This window comes from Ammodytes marinus (assembly GCF_949987685.1).
Source record: "Ammodytes marinus genome assembly, chromosome: 24".
Classification (NCBI taxonomy): Eukaryota; Metazoa; Chordata; class Actinopteri; order Uranoscopiformes; family Ammodytidae; genus Ammodytes; species Ammodytes marinus.
The window spans coordinates 8,353,827-8,372,687 of NC_137228.1; the positions used below are offsets into that span (position 1 = coordinate 8,353,827).

General features: G+C 43.1%; 1 protein-coding gene across 1 annotated transcript in view; it reads left to right on the forward strand.

Annotated features, from left to right (window-relative positions):
• LOC307269868 (receptor tyrosine-protein kinase erbB-4-like) overlaps nt 1–18,861 on the forward strand; it is a gene marked incomplete at its 3' end in the record, with an annotated part of 121,954 nt that overhangs the window by 19,016 nt on the left and 84,077 nt on the right. The window contains exon 2 of the mRNA XM_080052950.1: nt 5,721–5,907. Within this exon, the coding sequence (XP_079909076.1) occupies nt 5,721–5,907 (187 nt within the window). The remainder of the gene's footprint in view (nt 1–5,720; nt 5,908–18,861) is intronic.

Sequence of the window (18,861 nt, forward strand, 5' to 3'; positions counted from 1 at the left end):
ATGCTTTCATTTAAATATCCATTTAAGGCTGTGGTCGAATGATCCAAGCATTTAAAAAAGATTGCGTAAAAGATGAGTCCCAAAAAATGAATAGAAATGTGTGCTTTTTTTCTCTGAGGTGAAAGTTGACTATATCAGTATATCAGTTTTTATCTTGTTCATTCTGAATTATCTTGTAATGGCGCTGACCTTGATCGTCTTAAACAATGGAACAATGGAGGAGGGAGAGAGCAGATCAATCCATTACATTTCCACTTATTTTTATTGACCTAAAAGCTAAATGAAATCATCTCCCTAATACATTGAAAATGCATATAAATAAAGGTGTTTTAATCTCTCTTAATTATACAGCTTACATTCTCTAATGCAGAGTTTTTCCTCTAAATCTTGGGTGAAGCCCACCGGCGATTCTTGGGAAGGTCGGATATATATTAAACTTTTATGCAAATTTTTTGGCAAGGTTTCCTTCATCTAAATGAAAGTTGAATAAAGATATTATAGTATGCATACAGGTTCATAGCCTAGAAGCATAATGCAGTTTGGTACTTTATCTTATGTAAGAGTATGTTGAGTCATATTTGAGGTTAAAATTGAAGGTTCCTGAATTCAGAATTTTGACTCTTAATTGCAGCTTAAAGACCTACTTCACCGGTTGGAATATGAAGGTGTATTGAACTCTGAGATCCTATTTAGTATACATGTGCAAAAAAAAATTAATCGGATCATCCTAGCCTGAGAAAAGGCAGAAAGAGTGTTTTATGGTCTCACTGTCTAACCCTACATTTTCCTTTTTGTGACATCACAGTAAGGGTCAGGAATAACAGGACAGCTGGGCCAAGGGAAGACTGAGGGAAGACTGAGGAAAGAAAAACCTCATTCATTCTATTATAATAGTGATTTTATAATGATAGAACGCTGGTTCCATATGGGTGAAGTATCCCTTTAAGTTTTCACCTCTTATGGCTCTGTTTCTACAACCTGTTGCAGAGTTGTTTCACAAAACAGTCGACCGTGCAAGGCAGGCCTGGATTCATTAACTGATAGCACTGTTTACCTTGCAAGACAATCACTTGTTTATTTCAACACAAATTGGTCCAAATCAGAGTTAGTATGCAGCGCCGTCTCCATACTGTGAGACAGTGAAAACATTTCCTCATATCCTGAGGGGTTAACAGGTGCCTGAGCTCACCAACTCTCAGCCTTAATATCCAGCTGTCCCTGTTTCCAAGACAGCACAGCAGCCTTCTATCATCATTATGTTGTGTGGAGTAAATAAAGCAAGTTTGACTCCACGCATTGGATCCCACTTTTTGGCCCAGAGCTAATGCTAAAGAAGACAGTAAAAGTGGCCGCTGCCAGGGCCTGGATAGGATTCTCTTTGACTTGGCTCCTCAGTCAAACTCCTAGGCCGCTAATTGCCTCCGCCTCCGATTGATGAAAAACAAAACATAAAAAGTGCTAGCGGAAGTGTTGCAATGCATTATGGGTATTTGACCTATGTCAACTAGGTCTGGTCTATGCCCCGTGGTGGTGCTTTCTTCTGTTGCGCGTAGGCGGGGGTCATCGCAATATCTGAAGCCTTTGTATATATATGTGTGTGTGTGTGTGTGTGTGTGTGTGTGTGTGTGTGGAGATTGCGTAAGTGTGCAACACAGATGAAGGCAACCGTCTTTACAAACTCCCCTTTGTGGCTTCCACCTCGACAAAAAAAAACACTCTGATCCATCAGAGCCGGAGCTGCAATCAAAAGATGCGTTCAAAAAGGCTCTATAAAATAATGACCCCGGACTTGTGCAAGACTGTGTAAAGATTTGCAGGCATTTTCTTTTCCCACTTTAATCGCTCAACTCTGATGACACGGCCTAAGGATTAATTTGATGGGATGGAGGTGTGTGAGAAAGCAACATTTGCTGCACCTTGGCGCTACAAATTAGCCCTCCCATTCACCTTGTTAAGTGTATGTTTTGTTAGTTGAGGAAAATACCGGATGGAAAGAAAAGATGCCGATTACCTGCCAACACACTCCACCTTGTTAGGTCTGAGCACATCACCCACGAGGCAGCAGTGGTGGTGGGGCAGCTTATTTCAGAGTAGCATCCTTCTTCAACCTCTGTGTGTATTTCTCTGAACCTGATGCTGCGGTTTTTGGGCAAAATGCAGGTGCTTGTGTGTACTTCCCTGTGGACTTCCTCCCTCCTCCTCCTCCTCCTCCTCCTCATGAATGCAGACAAATATTGATCTAAAAAGCCTTCAGAAAAAAAGAAAAGAAAAAAAAACTATTACTTTATGGCAATGGAAAGGAAATGAAATAGTGTCAAAGGAGCGGAATAAAATTACCGAGTAAGTGCGGAGTAATCCTTTAATTTAATTAGGTAAATTACAAGAAAACAAGCCTTTGGAAGTCTGTTTTTGTTTATTTTTTCTTCATTTCCTTCAGCGTACTCTCTTTCCTCTTTGCTCTCCCTGGAAGGCTTTTTCTTGTGGTTGCCAGGCAACAGGGAAACAGTTTTTCTTTGGTCGTCCCGGAGGCTGGCAGTAGAGAAGGGGTGTGTGTGTGTGTGTGTGTGTGTGTGTGTGGGTGTGTGTGGGGGGGGGGGCACAGTGGAAGCTCTGTTGGAGTCTGCCAGCAGTGCGAGTGCGTGCCTGTACAGCTGGGTCGGGGTCGCCAAACAGCCCCTTAGCCCACCACTCGTTCGCGGTCATAGCGCCGCTGGCAGGAAACCTTGGGGGGGGGGGGATGGGTTACGACAGAGTTAGTGATAGCAGGGTGAGCTCATGACTCAGCCACAGCACCCAGAGCAGTAAACATTAGGGTTACGTCGAGGTCAAAGTGATGAAATGGCACAAATACTCCCAGCCACGGGTCCCGGATTTGGAGCCCCCTTGAGTTTCAAATGCTTTTTTTTTCTCTGTGCTCTTCCTTCTGTAAGAGGCTGAGTCACGAGCTGCATACAGTTGCACAACTTGATAAATGTCTCTCCAACAAACATAGTCCCCACCCCCCCACAAAAAAACCCCAAAACATATTTGACAGAAAGTTATTTGACCAATATTAGTTTTTTTGACAGTCCTTCACTATAGAAATCCTTTTTTGGCAATAAGTATGCTAATCAAAGCCTCGGCTGAAATGGATTCTACTTCTTCTCTTTTATTATGTTGTTCTTTCTCCTCTTCGTTCCGGTGATTGACACATTGTAATCTCGCTAATAAGCACCTCTGCTGTCTTTTTCCCTTCCCTTTTGTGCGAGCGTCACAATAGGCCTGCGCCGGTAGTTGCAGGTGCGGCGTGTTTCTCGGAGTGCTCAATATAGAAACTATAATCTCAGTTACCTGCTGCTATTATCCTGGATATTCAGGCCGCTCCACATGCGCTGTGCTAACTGTCAGTCTCCACTAGTGTCCCCCCCAAGGGGTCAGCAGCCAATCACACCTCACATTACTCATTGTTTCTCCCTCCTAACCAATCATCCGGCCTGTCTCTGGTCATTAGTATGGCTCCATAGCTGCCCAGTGCTTTGGAACCTTTTACCATAATGCACTGGTGTTTCAGGATATTTAAAATACCCTGAAATTAAATGAGAGGTCTCCTTGAATGATTATTGAGAGTTTGAAGGCTTGTCAGTGTTGCTCGGCTCTTCTTTACTCTTTAAATGAATACACCAGCTCTATAGTGTCCGTTAGTGCTGGGTATCGAAATTCGATACTTCTTTGGCACCTGCCGAAATGCCTCCAAACAATCAGCCTATCTAACCCTAACCCTTTTCATTTGGCAAAACTGAGTTGTCGGTTTTGTTACAATAATATGAAATGGCATCTTAAAATTGCTATTGAAAACGGTATCGGTCAGGGAACCGGTATCAAAGTCAAGGTATCGGTATCTGTTTTAAAATGTAAAATGTTTGATCAGGTGCAGAAGAAGCTGGAAGCAATGGCAAAACAACTTTATCCAACTTGATGAGAGTTTGCACAACACAATTCCTATGAAAATATACAGGAATAAAATCTGTGTCTGCCGCAACTGCTGCAAACGATGCCCTCCATTGTGCAAGTCATTGTTGGACCTTGAAAGCAAATTTGTTTCCTCCCCCACCTTCCCACTTTAAATGTAGTGTTCTAATTAGGCTTGTCAGTGGCGGTTGGTAATGCGTTTGAGTGGCATTTAACAGCTGTTGTGTTTGTGTTTGTGTGTGTGTGTGTGTCAGTGTGTGAATATTGCATGGCATATACACACACACACGCACACAAATGCCAAAGTTATCAATAGCAACGTAAGCTAAGGAAAGGTTTCTCTCTGCTTTCTTGCGTCGGACTGTTATGTGTTGATGTGATAACACAGGTTTGCATATCGTTGACCTTTTTTTTTCTTGATTTGTATAGATACTGTATGACCCCAGGATGGAGGCAAACTTTTTATTAGAATTATAATTTAACATTTTCAAAGTGCTCGCCTCGGCCCCCCCCCCCCCCCCCATCCTGTCAGCCTGACTTTTGCAGTTGAATTAATTTGCCTCATCAAGTGCATAATGCCGAGGTAATCAGCCCAGATTTTTAGTGACTTTTGAGAAGGTCAATGGATGTGTGATGAGAGAGAGATAGCTGAGCTCTGCCGTGCTCTTCAGCAAGGCACTCAGCACTCTGGAGCGCTCGATTTTTTCCCTGAATTTGAATCAGCTTGAAACAACAAATTATTTTCTCCTTTTAGCTTTTTTTGGGCAACATATGATGCCTGAAAAGTCAAATCCATCAAATTTGCTAGCAGTTCGGTTTTAAAAAATACAGTTTTTTAAAAGTATGACTGCTTATTGGCCCTACAAATGTCATATTTGCAAGGCACCGCGGCTTGAAGAACATCTGAGAGACTGTAATCAGAGGAGAGGAGCAATCAGTCTCTGCGACAGAGCTGACATTTTAATCATTTCATAATGTATGTCCAAATTTTTATGAGCTTGACATTTTGAAATGCAAATAACATGCTCCGTGCACAGAAAATGAGGGGAATGCATTAACGCCAGAGAGTGTATTCCATGACGGTGATCGGTGATGACTAAGAAAAGTAGTTCTGCATTGAAAATAAAGAGCTAGATCGGATGATGTCGCTTCCAGGCTGCTGTATGCACTTTTATTCATCCCTTAAAGCTATGATGCGTAACTTTTTTAATATAAATCAATATCTGTTACATTCAAGCCATTGCCAAATTAGTTGACACAAAGTTGATTTAAGCCTTATCATCTCCACAAAACTCTCTTTGTATTTCACAATATGGCAGCGTTTACAAACTGGTGTCGCCCCCATGACACTGTAGACACATCTCTTGGGATACTGGACTGATTTTACCATCGTTGTTTCACTTATCTAAACATAACTATTTGAGAGTATTTTTTTCTTGAGAACGATTGTAGTCAACAAAAAATGTGTTCGACAACATTGCATATTAAAGCTGGAGTGGAGGATTTGGGGAGAAAATGGCAGTTGGGATAGATTCGAATCCAAATACCTCAACTTGTTCTCTTTGGTCCCTCCCCTATGGTCCCTCCCTGACACGCTCTACACCAACAAAGTCATGCCAAAGTGAATGGACAGTCCCAACAGCCAATAAGAACAGAGAATCGGAGCCTCGCTCTGATTGGTCAAAGTGTACAGCTCATGTTAATTTTGACCAGTCAGAAATCTCATACCCCAGCTTTAAACAGGCTCCTCTCTTCTTTTTCCCCCCATGCAGTCTATCAGAGAAGTGACGGGCTATGTGTTGGTGGCTCTCAACCAGTTCGACTACCTTCCCCTGGAGAACTTGCGCATCGTCCGAGGCACCAAGCTGTACGAGGGTCGCTACTCCCTGGCCATCTTCCTCAACTACAGGCGGGACGGATACTACGGCTTGAGGCAGCTGGGCCTGCGCAACCTCACAGGTCAGAACCACTCCTACCGCCTATTTAAAGGTGCACTATGTAACTTTTGGTGTGTCAGAAAAGGGAACATCTTCTTAGGTATATTCTCATAACTGAATAAACAAACATTCCACACAGGAAAATTGGATCACTGGAACACTGTTTGAAGCTAACAAGCTACCTGAAAAGTTACTGTTTCACTGTTGTTGTTTACAGTACCTTGGCCCAAACATATTCTAGTCTTAAGTTTGGATCTAGGTGCCTCTTAATAATGTTCTTTTGATTTATGATGGCAGCATTATTCAATACTAAGAATTCCATGTAGAGAAACAATGTTTTGTAAACTAACTGTGTGCTCTGCATATGTAAACAAATCCCCCTCCTCTGAAAATGCATAGTGCACCTTTAATGACTTTGCTGCATAATCAGGACGTCATTGCATTTATTAAGCAAATAAATCATTAAAAAAGTATTTTTTCATGCATCAAAACACTGCCGAGTCATACAGTATATATTGTGTAGTTATGATAAATTGTCGGAGAAAAATAAAACTCCCTCAGTACATAATTTGGAGCATCTTTCTTTGGGATGCATTTTTGTCAGAACCACGCTGAATACATTGCCTTTTTTTTTTCACTCCGAATGCGGTGCTAGTTTCAACTTGTTTTTACACCCCGCATAAACTGATTTAATAGAGCCTTTTTTTAATGAAGTCAGAAAACATTGGAAACTCAACTGTTGATGCTACGTATCTGCTACCCCGGCAAATTAATCTTCTGGGTTTGCTTATACTGTATAGAAGGATCAGATGTCTTGAGAAAAGCCCTATTTTCCCATAATTACATTCTTGTGTACACACTAAAAAAAACTGGATTTTGAGTTTTTGTAAGCCATTTTATTATGTTTTATGCAAGAGCTTGTTTTTTTTTTTGTTTTTTTTGAAAGAGTGAGGTCATAAGCTAAAGTGGGTTGCATTTGTAAAGGGTAGCTTTTGTCTGTGTCAACTTTATCAACTGTATCAGACCTTTGAGTCGTTCATCTTTGCCATTTGGTTGTTTCTCAGTACTGGAGTGACCTTCTAGCTATTGTCAGAATAACAGAGGAAAACACTATCTCCAGATACGAAAAAACTTCTTCTTCACTGTTCATTTTTCTGAATGATATCTCCTCTCGCTGCTCCCCGAACATGAGCTGTATAAAACCATACAAGCACGTATCAAAGTATGCTTACAGAGAACTCAGGAGTTGCCACAAGCCGTATATAACAGTCACATTAATTATCTTATAGGGAGAAGCATTGGAGCCAGGCCTAGCTGGGGAGGGGGGGGGTGGGGTCACTCTTTTTCCTTTTGCAGAATGAGTGGCTCTATTTGATGCCACACTGTCTAGATTGAAGATGGTGAACAGAGAGAAGCTATGAAGGTTAGGATGGAATGAAACTCAAGTGTTCCAGAAGAAGAAAAAAGTTGCTGTTGTCGAAGGCTGTTATGAAAGGAAAAAAGGCATTGGACATTGTTGGAAAAGAAAGGGACTGTTTTGATGTTTCTTCTATCTGTAATAACCTTCCACCTGGCCCATTTAGAACCTTAGCACACGGACACAGGGAGTGTTTGTTAACAAGACAAGGCCAATGTCAGCATGTCTATTGGAGAAAATAATTGCAACACACCGTCGTAAAGTAGCACAACACAATATGAAATAAATGTGCTCTGGAGAAAGAGTGGAAGTAAAACTCTAACCCACTCTACCAGTCATATGTAAATGATGTGGCACTGTCTATCTTTTATAATTACTCAAGGGATCTAACTATTTGTTTCTATTACCATAATGTATGTATTTGTAGTATTTTTTCATTTTCACATATTGTTTTATATTTTTTAGTTTTGTCATTGAAAGGTTGTATGTGTTGAGTGTGTCTCCTTCCTGTATTAATAAATGATTACATATATTAGTGATATAAAACAGGAAAAAAGCAACACAAGACCACTCAGGAGAGAACAAGATGTCTTCCGAGTCTTGGCAAAGCATTTAGTTTGTCCTTTGTCTTGTCGAATTTTGGAGGAATTTGATGGCATGCTTTATGGAAGAAAAACAGGATCATTGTTCTTCCAGCGCGAATGGAGCTAAATCTCTCAGAGCATCGCACAACGGCCAATGGGAAAAAAAGAAGAAAAAAAAATCATGTCCAACACGTATGTCCACCAAACCACAGCCAAAGAACAGAGACAAATTCATGAGAAGCTGCCAATCCTCCTGGTGATTTCTTCACACCAAAGAAATCGCAAGTGAATTTGTTAGGCCTCTATGGATTGATTTTACGTTGAGCACCCTCGCAGATGAGATGTAAGTGCCAGAGCATAGGACACGCAAAGGGTAGCTAACTGGGCTCAGTCCCACCATGGACCCCCTCCCTTTTTGGTTGTATTTTGCCAGAGGCTTCTTCTCTGTCATCGATTGGCCAGTTTTACGCGTCTGCTCCGCTGTGGGCATCGCAATTCATCTTATCCTACATCCATCCTGCATTCTTACTGCTGCAGGCAATTCCATGTCAAAATGTCTCCCCGATGGGACCACATTAATTTGAGTGTAAAACAGGAGTAATGTGTCCTGCGGTGCTAAACCAACCAATAACACACACCAATAAAAACCATGGACGTCCATACGTTAGAAGAGAAAAGCCATAAGTGATGAGTTGGATAAGTTGGACGGCAGGGATTCATGGCGGGCTCTTCTGCCATTGACTTTGCTTTAAGATTGATGCTGGTGGATCAAAACAGTGATCCCCCCTTTTATAGTACATGACAGATTTAGTGTAATAAGCAGCGTTTTATGGAGTTTGCACACAGGACTCCAGATAGTTTTAGGGACATGTTGACACCCTGAGCTGGGAAAGCAGTAGGGTGCCTTATATAACATTACATTTCATTATATATACTGTATCCTTTGCATTGCGGGTTTTTCAATCGGAGGCTCCGTTGATGTGACGTCTCGTCCGGTGTGCAGTGGATTGTGGGTCAGAATCGCCCCAAAAAGCATGTTGATTTCAACACAAAAAAAAATCAAGACTGCATGTGATAGGGCATCCAGGTATTAGCATGCATGCTGAATCTGACTACATGTATTCGGACATCCCACATCTTTCTTTTCTATCATACTAAATAGCAGGCAAGTATTACAAGTATCACTACACTGCAAATAAGTTGAAAGTGAACAGATCACAAGCAAAGTAGAACGCAGAATTGGCTAGTTTGGGTTCTTCTTTTTGAGTTCTTTCTTCTCCTTTTTATTTCATGAGAAACTGGAGCTGATGTGTTCTCCAAGGTATTGTATTCCCCCTCCGGTAGAAAACGCTGCACGATCACTTCACTGTCCTCCAACCAGCCGACTGGAATGAGGCAATGATGCAGTTTGTGGACCAATGTTCCTGTGCTCTCTTCTTTTGCCTTATAGAATGACCATAAGGCTCAAGTCCAGCCACCGTGCAATACATTTTCTCAAAAACATCATGGATTCCTTTCTTAATGCAACCGGAAAAAAGGCACTGTGGGAAAATATATGAGTTCCATGTATCCTCAAACAATCCTTTTTCTGGGTGCAGTATAGTATGCCTTGCATTATTTATGTTCCACAATGCATAATCTACATCCTTGGAATTTCTCCTATATTTCCGTGAAACTTTTTGGAGACTGGTGCTGATCCTGAGAGGCAGATTTTCTAACTCTGCTTCATCACTATGATTCAGAAACTACACTGGCCCCCTGCCCGCCCGCCTGCCTGCCTGCCTGCCTCCCTGTCTGGCTGGCTGGCAGGCAGGCTGGGTTGGCTAGCACTCCACACATCCCCTCTTTTTTAGCACACACTCTCTAGCCCTTCGTCCATACCATCTGATCCCAGTGCTTCCCGACTCTGCAATTAAGCCCGGATCCAGCCATGCATATGGATCAGTCCTGCTCCTCTTGATTCCCTCTACTCCTTTGCCCTCGGACAGAGAAGAATATACAGTGAATTCACTCTCTCTTTCTCTCTCTTTTAAATAAGCTGACAAATTAGGCCAGCAGATTGTTCTCCCTTTCCCTAATGATGGAGCTACCCGGGCACATTTGCCTAAACTGGAAGAAATGTACTTATTTGTAATTCATTTTGCCAGCCCATAGCACCGTTATATCTGGAGGGGGTGTGTGTGTGAGAATATATTCAGCAGTTCCTCGCTCACGTACAATACATTAAACAACAGCTTCCACCGCTACTTTATCCCCTCTGTGGAATTCAGCGCACAGTGGGAGTCCAACAGAAAAGCACGGAATTCAATTTGGCTGCGGAGCCAGAATGCATACAGCTGTGCGCTCTTTATAGCAGCAGCAGTAGCATTAAAGTAATCTGTGCTGAAGAAAAGTCCTCTGATAGCGACTTGGTTGCTGGCTTCACCCTATGATGTCTTCTGCAGCTCCTTGTAAGCCTTGATAACCTTTAACACATGAATCGACTGCCACATACGCCGCTCCTCGCTACCACAAGGCAGTTGCTAATTACCCCATGCCGTGCAACAGTAGGGATACTAACCAGCATATACTGTCAGAGCTGATGGGGTGTGTATGGAATGCTTTCATATCAACAACTCTTTTCACTTTTCTTATTTTTTTTTACACTGTGAAATTGCCCATTTGTATGGGTGCCAAATGGCCCAGCGAGCCCCAAATAGAGCTTGGATTCCAGTTTACCATCTGGCGACAATGCCCCCACCATTCTCCTGTGCAGGAGAGCAAGCCACCAGTTTTAACATTCCCCCTTTCTTACTCCCTTTAGGCTGTCTCTCTTTCTCACCTGTTTAGCTTATTGCCTTGAGGCTCACTGTATAGGACTGTAGTGACACTTCCGCGGTTTCACAATCTGGCAACACTCCAAACATCCGCTAATTTAAAGCTTATAATTCACCGCTGCCGTCTCGCTAATTGCAAGCGTTTTTGTAGAGTATTCTGAATGCATTTAGGGCCAAATTACCAACAGCAGTTGAGCGCTGAGATTAATTAATTAATAGACTTGGTTATAATTAACCCCGTGTGCATCTTCATTTTTTAGAGCGTGACTATTGATTTACCGGTTCACGAGCATTCTTAAGCCGATGCTCATTTGCACTGCCGCTCTGCATACACAGCCATATCAGCAAAACCAATGGAGATTTTTCCATTCGGATCAAGGATACAGTTACAAAGTGATGACTGGGAGGGGGAATCAAAAGAACCATGACAAGATACCACAGCTATCTACACCAGTGCCAAGAGGCATACAGTTATTTAAAAAAATATGGCTTTTTTTGTAGTGCCAATTGTGATAAGTCAATATTTCAGTTGTATGGGAGTCGTGAGAAAATGTCTCCATGCAAATTTGATTTCCTCAGCTCCTTAGGGGATATAATTGTGTTTGGAATTTGTATGGGGGGAAAAAACTACTACCAGGGCCTCTTTATTTAACATAAAGCATGTGGTGTTACACAGAGCTTGTGATCTCCAAAAAGTGGTGTAATTACAGAGAGATCAAATAGAGCCAAAGCGGCTAACGCTAATACCCACTCTCACTCCTCCGGACTGCTACGAGGGAGAAGGGAGAGTGTAAGGGAACGGGGCCCATTAATAATGAATCCAGTGTCATCATTAAGGCGCCAAATGATTAAAACATATCTCACAGCTTCAAACGCTTGCTTTGCTACCCCAGAAAAATGCTGCAGTCGTGCTTGTGCAAAAGCGAAAGAGCCCTTCAGTCGGCTTGTGAAATAAAGTTTGCTGCTTTGTTGTCTTTCATCTCTAGCCGTCTTGAAACACCACAGCAACCAGCGTTCCTCTCTGCAAAAAAAAACAACAAAAAAACACACATGTTATGCAATGTAAGGCAACCCCCGCTGATCTGCAAAGCCGCCTCGCAGATATGAACTTACATGCCAAGGTCAGGTCGGAAATCGTTTTTGTGTGCGTTCATAATCCAACCCTTCCCAAAGAACCACAATAACCCTCCACTTGTTGCTGCTTCTGTACAAGAGGCACGCTAACACATCTCTTTAAAGCTACAGCTCGTAACTTCTGTCGTCCCCCATGAGGAATCCTAAATAATTACAACAACACTGTCAACGCGTATACATGAGATAAGCCTTTGGTTATTGCGCATGGATTTGAATCCTTCTGTTTTGCAGAGCTGAATGGCTTCATCAACTTTGTGTCAACTATGTTTGACAAGAATGTATCCGACATTCACTTATATTAAAAAAAAGTTACGCGCTATAGCTTTAGAGAAAGGTGACACTCATTGCAATGTACACACACAATGGGATGCACTCTCACGCCCACCAGTCATTGTAATGCCGTGGCCGTGCTCGGTTTGATCTGAGTTGTGCTGTCAGCGCTGTGCTGCCGTTGGTGTTTTTTGTCTAAATCCTCTGACAGTAAAGACCCATGGGGGCAAAGGAGGGGGGGGGGAAAGGAGGGGGGGGGGGGGTCATCTCTATTAGTGGCTTTGGCACGTCTGGGAGGAGGTGCAAAATGATCTTAATGGAATGGTAATAGTCCCTCGGGGCAGTGTGTGTCTGCTGCCTTGTGCACTGTTTGATGTAAGAAGGGTTCACTACCACTGTCTGAAACATTGTGTTCTGCAGGTCAGCACCAGTTGACCCCTAGCTAACAGAGCTGTAGCTAAACACCCGACAGACTCCCCAGTGTGAGATAATACCCCCCCCCCCCCCCTCTCCTACTCCATAACACTGTTTAACATAAGCCCCTTTTACACAGAGATTGCGGCATATTGACGGAACAACATCACTCCAAAATGCCGGCGTTGCTTGCTTCTGTGTTGTTTACACAGAACCAAGCAACGCCGGCCTGCTGGCGCATCAGTATCTCCTTTTACACAGCGTTCCGGAATGAAAGAGGTGCTTGTAAACTGCGTCAGGTGTGACGTAAACATTTAGCGCCGCGCCGGTCAGCTGCTTTAACAACAACACTGAATTGAGAGCAGATGAGTGCTGGAGCTTGCAGTAAGAGGGCCGTATTTTACTGTCCCCATAGTCTCGCAAAGCCAGACCAAACTACAGTGCCAGTTGATCTCGCTACGCGCTGAGTCCAACATCACTGGGACTGTTAACCAAAACTGACGAAATCAATCCGCTTCACCTCTGTGTCTGTGTGTGTGTGTTTGTGTGACAGGTTGGCTGTGAGCGAGTCTCTTTTAGGGTGACCAGATCCCAATTCACCAGATGTGGGACAAAGACTACGTTTGTGCGGGACAAAGTGCCGTTTTTTTAGCAAAATAAACCCGTGTCACCACCGGTAATGCCAGAGACACGGCTTTCTATATTAAAAAACACTATCTTTAGATCAGCGCGCAGCTAGTTAGCTAAGAGCATTAAGGCTGCGGCTTCACATTAAAAGCATTTCACTGGCTTCACATTAGCATTTCACTTGACAAACGTGAGTTGGCTTTTATTTTGAAGTAACAGGAAAGTAGACGCTGAAGCTAAACCTTCACAGAGCCCATTGAGTCCAGCAGCCCCGGCAGAGCGATACACACACACACACACAGACAAACGGACGGAGAGACGCACACCCACACACACACACACAGAAACTGAGACTGCTGTCTCCTCACAGCTATAGAAATACAGTGTGGATATACGCTCAGACTTAGAATAATAGTGATCGCAGCCTAGCTTAGCCTAGCCTAGCTTTCCCATTGTACAACTTCTCCTGGGCAGAAATAGACTCATACACTGTGCAAAATGAAGCGCGGGGGTTTGGATTGAGCAACGGACCTTATGATCAGATAGATTATACGCCGTTCCTTTTATTTGGTGATTTTTACGAGACATCAGGCCGCCGTGATTAATGTTAAACACACGTCCTTCAACTGCTAACATGGTCGCATGTTTAGAACGTAGGCTATGGAACGTCAAACGCCCCCCTGTTCCGCATCAACAAGCTGGAGCATTTAAACAGAGAGGCGGAACTGATAGTGTCGGGAATCTTACTACCCCCCGAGGTAGTAAAATTCCCGGAACTATTTCTCGCACCTTTCTTCCCTCGTTCCGCAACCGTCGCATTTACACAGCTGGGGGGAGGGCCGAAAGGCCGGCATATTCCCGGCTTTCACTGGCTGTGTAAAAGGGGCTATTGGGGTGGAATCACCTTCCCCCGACACCAACCTCCCAATACATGTTAGCATGGAGGTCTACCAGCAATGCATTGAACAAGTTCTTGGAAAACCCACCTAATCAAACCAAATAGCCATGAATTCATCACACTTGCTCATTAAGAGATGGATTAATTTGTTTTCCTTCCCCTGAGAGATTAGAATTCTGCGTCTCCGGCCTGCTTGACTTTTGCGAGTGTTAATGACATTTTGTGTGTGCAGTGTGTGTTATTTCTTCAAGTACCTTTCCTCAGTGCGAGCCCCTTTACTAGATATGTTGTTGTGACTTCCACTCCAGCGTGGAGCAAAGGGTTTATCATAACCACTGATGAATATGTCCGTCCGCAGCATCTGTTGCAGAAGTTGCATAATCCTAAAGTATAGTGGTGCAGGACCGGCTCACACAACCTCACACTAAATATACTGTAGAGCCAGATGGTGGCAATTTATGTGTGTGTGTGTGTGTGTGTGTGTGTGTGTGTGTGTGTGTGTGTGTGTGTGTGTGTGTGTGTGTGTGTGTGTGTGTGTGTGTGTGTGTGTGTGTGTGTGTGTGTGTGTGTGTGTGTGTGTGTGTGTGTGTGTGTATGTGTCCCAAAATTACCCAAGTGGAGAGATGAGTGCTGCAGCTATGTGCCAGCAAATGACAAATTGCCCATTTAGCCTATTGTAGGTGTCAGTTTTAATGCAGTGGGTTAGCTGTGTTTCCGACACTTCTTAAGCATTTTTGCTCCATGAAAAATATGTAATGAGCCCAATTTGAATTACAAAAATGCATGTCAGAGGAACTGTGTGTGTGTGTGTGTGTGTGTGTGTGTGTGTGTGTGTGTGTGTGTGTGTGTGCCTGTGCACAGCAGGTGTTCAAGCACACACACATTAAGGCTTTTCTTATTTTTTGGTTTCCGTGGCTCAAGTGTGGACATTTAATAGTAGGCCACATTTCAAGTTATGAGCGAAGCTGCCTAGCAGTTTTACTGTCATCATGGCTCCCCTATGGTCCATTCATAGCGCCCTCTAAATTTAAGTTTGATGGGCAATTGTACCGAAACACTGTTTCCAGCGCAATAACAGAGCGGAGAATGGGCTGACTGTCAGGCTAACTCCACTGTAAAACAACCTATCACCGCAGTTGTAGAAAAACAATATGAGACAGCTATTCTTTACTTGTTTTTTATACTTGGAGACTATACCCAGGGAATTATTTGATGAGTGAGCTTCCTGACCTCTGGGTCGCTGAGACCTAAAAGCAGAAAGCTTCAAAAACTGGTAAAACAGTCAATTGTATATATACATACACATTCATGAAGATTTTGAGCTTGTGATTTTAGATGATTTCCAACAGCTGCACAATGTCCAAAATAACAGAAAATATTCCAAATATAAGGGCTTGTAAAGTACTTGTTAACAAACTCATAATATGTGTTAATAGGCTCTCCACCACACGCCAACGTTGATCATTTTAAGAGCGCTGCCCATGTGTTACCTTGATTAGCATTCAGTGGCGCTGTCATCCCTTTTGGCTGGCTCTTTTGTTTGCCCGCGCTGATTGGAGGGCCTCTGGTTAATTTAGATGCAGGGAAGCGTTGACAGAAGAGTAGGGGCTTATTAAGGCTGTGTGAGCCTGTCCCACCTTAAGTGCAGAGTCTCCGCTTCCATTTTCATTTGCCTCCATTATTGAATTTGTCGGCATCTCATTCGCCCTGATTGCATTTTGTGTCACCTCTAAACAATTTTAAAAACAATAAAAAATGTGCCTCCCCTAGAGGTACTGCTGTGCCACTCTGGGAGACGTGTAGCATGACAGTGAAGTAATGAGACGGGCAAAAGTTTTAGACAATCCACACCAGAATACTTTTTTATTTTTTCATTTACATTTTGATTTCTGTCATTTTTGATAAGCCAAATGTCTATTTTTTCCCAAATTTCTACAACCCTGTATACATATGGGTATAATGGTAAGAGAGGGAAACCTTACCAAAGGAGAAAGGGAGTGTGTACTACAGACTCCTAAAGTATGAGAAAAAAAAACAACCCCTTCTCTTTTTCTCCACCTCCACCTTTCTGAAATCCTGTGTTCTAAAACTCCTGTCAAATGTATCTCCCTATGATGTCATAAGGAGATAAGCCACGCCCCCATTACCAACATAACTAAGCTACTACCTCCACCTGTCATTATCACCCCCCTAGATACATCTGAATCTAATTGGCAGTTAGATACATAAAGAGACCAGCTATACAACTAAGAGTTTCAGACTGAGGCTGAAAAGGGGCGATTTAGCAATGGCCCTGTGAGAAGAATAAAAGTGTTTGTGACACTAGCTATTCAAATTACAATTTTGATCGAGATAATTATATGTCAATATGTCACCTTTAACGTCTGTCTGTCTGTCTGTCTGTGTGTGTGTGTGTGTGTGTGTGTGTGTGTGTGTGTGTGTGTGTGTGTGTGTGTGTGTGTGTGTGTGTGTGTGTGATGGGTGGAGCAAGAGTGGGTGTAGGAAAGGAGCAGAGGGATGGCAGGGATTCATTTAGCATCCATCGACACTTGGGGCTGGGGGGGATATGGTGTCATCCCCGCCTACACCTTTTAGCTGCCTCCTCCGGCGCAGACCCAGCTTCCATAATCTCCTAATGTGAAGCGTTTTTCATAAGGATTCATCGCAAAACAATATCATTTGAGACTGCAAAATTTAATCAGGGGCTTTAATACACAATTATGGTTATCAGGGACGATGTGGCAGAGGCAGCAGCGCTCTGGATGGTGGGAGAATTGGGGGGAGGGGGGTGGAGGGGACCTCCCCCGCACTGTCTGCGCCCTAGCCCTACTCTTCCCATTTGTCACAGAGTACAATATCGCTTTGCCTTGGCTGGCAGAGCTAATAATGGAGGTGTGTGAGTGTGTGTGTGTGTGCGTGTGCGTGTGTGTGTGAAAAGGGTTCTCCGGAGACCCACCTCCGCCTTTCCGTGAAGATCAGATAAGTTCTGGAGTCAGAGAGAGAGGGCCCCCGAGCCTGCTGTGGATATGCTTGTAAGGATTGTATCATTTATAAAACACAGCACAGCCCCCTTTGACAGCTTTTTAGGTGTGTGAATAATGCAGCGCTTGATAAAAATGTGCAAACTGCAGGAGCGAGACGTTTCCACCATGCTAAAGAGGGCAACGCCACGCTACACACTTTAACTCTCTGAACTTTATTTTATTTGTCCACTCGCTGCACCTCCTCACCCCATTTTGCTGATGCTTTACTTCCTTTCGCCTCGAAGTAAAATAGTTGCCATTTTGGGGTCTCTATTATCTTTGGTGATAGGCGGCCATTCATCTAACCGACCAGTTTCGCAGTCTTTTGGAGACTTAACAGTTATTCATGGGATTTGAGAAGTCGTTTTCACTTAAGCAGCTACTTTCTCAACGGAATGTGAACACGCTCGCAGGCACTGTATCGAAACGCATCACAATTACACACAGAGGGCCTTTCCTTCGGGACCCAAAGTTTGTTTTCCAGTCCAGTCATGTGTTTACCATGGAATCGCCGGGGCTGCTTCGTCTTACTGTAAATTGGCTTAGGCTTAATGCTAATTACAGGAACTTTTTTCTTTTTGGTAGGAATTAACACACACACACACACTCACAACACCCACATGCATCCGCTAGTACCAATTAACCGTCCCATTCATGCACACACAGACGTCCTCTCGGTGTGAAATAAAAATTATCCGAGATTGCACTTTTTTTTGTGCTGAGGATGTGTCTTTGTTCTCTGCCTGTCTGAGTGCAGTTCATTCAGGACATGCCTATTGTGGCAGCTCCAGCCATAACATGAAAGAGACTTTTACACTAGTGTTGGGAGCTTAACACTTTATTGTTCGACTGAGCCCGACTGATGCCCTGTGAAGTTCAAATAATAATAAAAGACAGCTTTTGTCGATGTACCATTTTGTTTGTGGTATTTCTTTGTTTGTTGTTGCTAGCTCTTTTGTATTTTTGTCCCTAAGAACAACATAGATGGTTATCCTAAATGCATTATTATCTGAGGGGGGAATATAAAATGTTTTTTTTAACTTAAACACAGCCCCGTTTCTCCAACTTTACTTTTCTCTCAACACAGGGCCTCATTCTACAGCGTCGCACATTATCTGCGGTTTTTCGCAATGTACTGTAGCTTGTTTCCCCAAGAGGTCGCAAAGGCAATTTGTTTCGTTCAGGCCACTTCGGCGCATTCTGTCATGCCTATCTGTTACAGTTCGCACCAGGCAAACATGCATTTGAATGACTTTGAAGGGCTCACGCATGTGACATAAAGCCACTCTTCAAATAATGTCACATTTGTGCGCGATTAAATCATTCAGATTGCCTGACATTAATCAACATTAATATCAGCATTTTTTCATTAGTAGAACAACCATAGTCATGGTCAATCATGCCATAGCCCCATATCCGTTGCATTGACTGTCCCTTTTCAAATGTATTCTATTTGCTTAAAATGGAATGATGTTTGGATTAAATGTAAGCTGCTCATGTTCATTGAAGCGTTGACACTACTTGTAGGTGACACTTTGCTAAGCTCAAGAAGGCTAGAATACCTTTGAAGAGCCTGTGATGATGATTGAGAGATGCGTAACACTGGGGCCTAATAACTGGAATATTCATTCATTTCATTTTATTTCATTATATGTCTTATATTGTCTTGTTTTCCCAACGAAGGTATTCTATGGCCAAAAGCATTCACGCAATTAAACAGATCACATAGATTGTAGTGTTCCAGAGCTCTTTAATGTATTTACATTAACAACCCCTATACCAGGAGGGCTTTA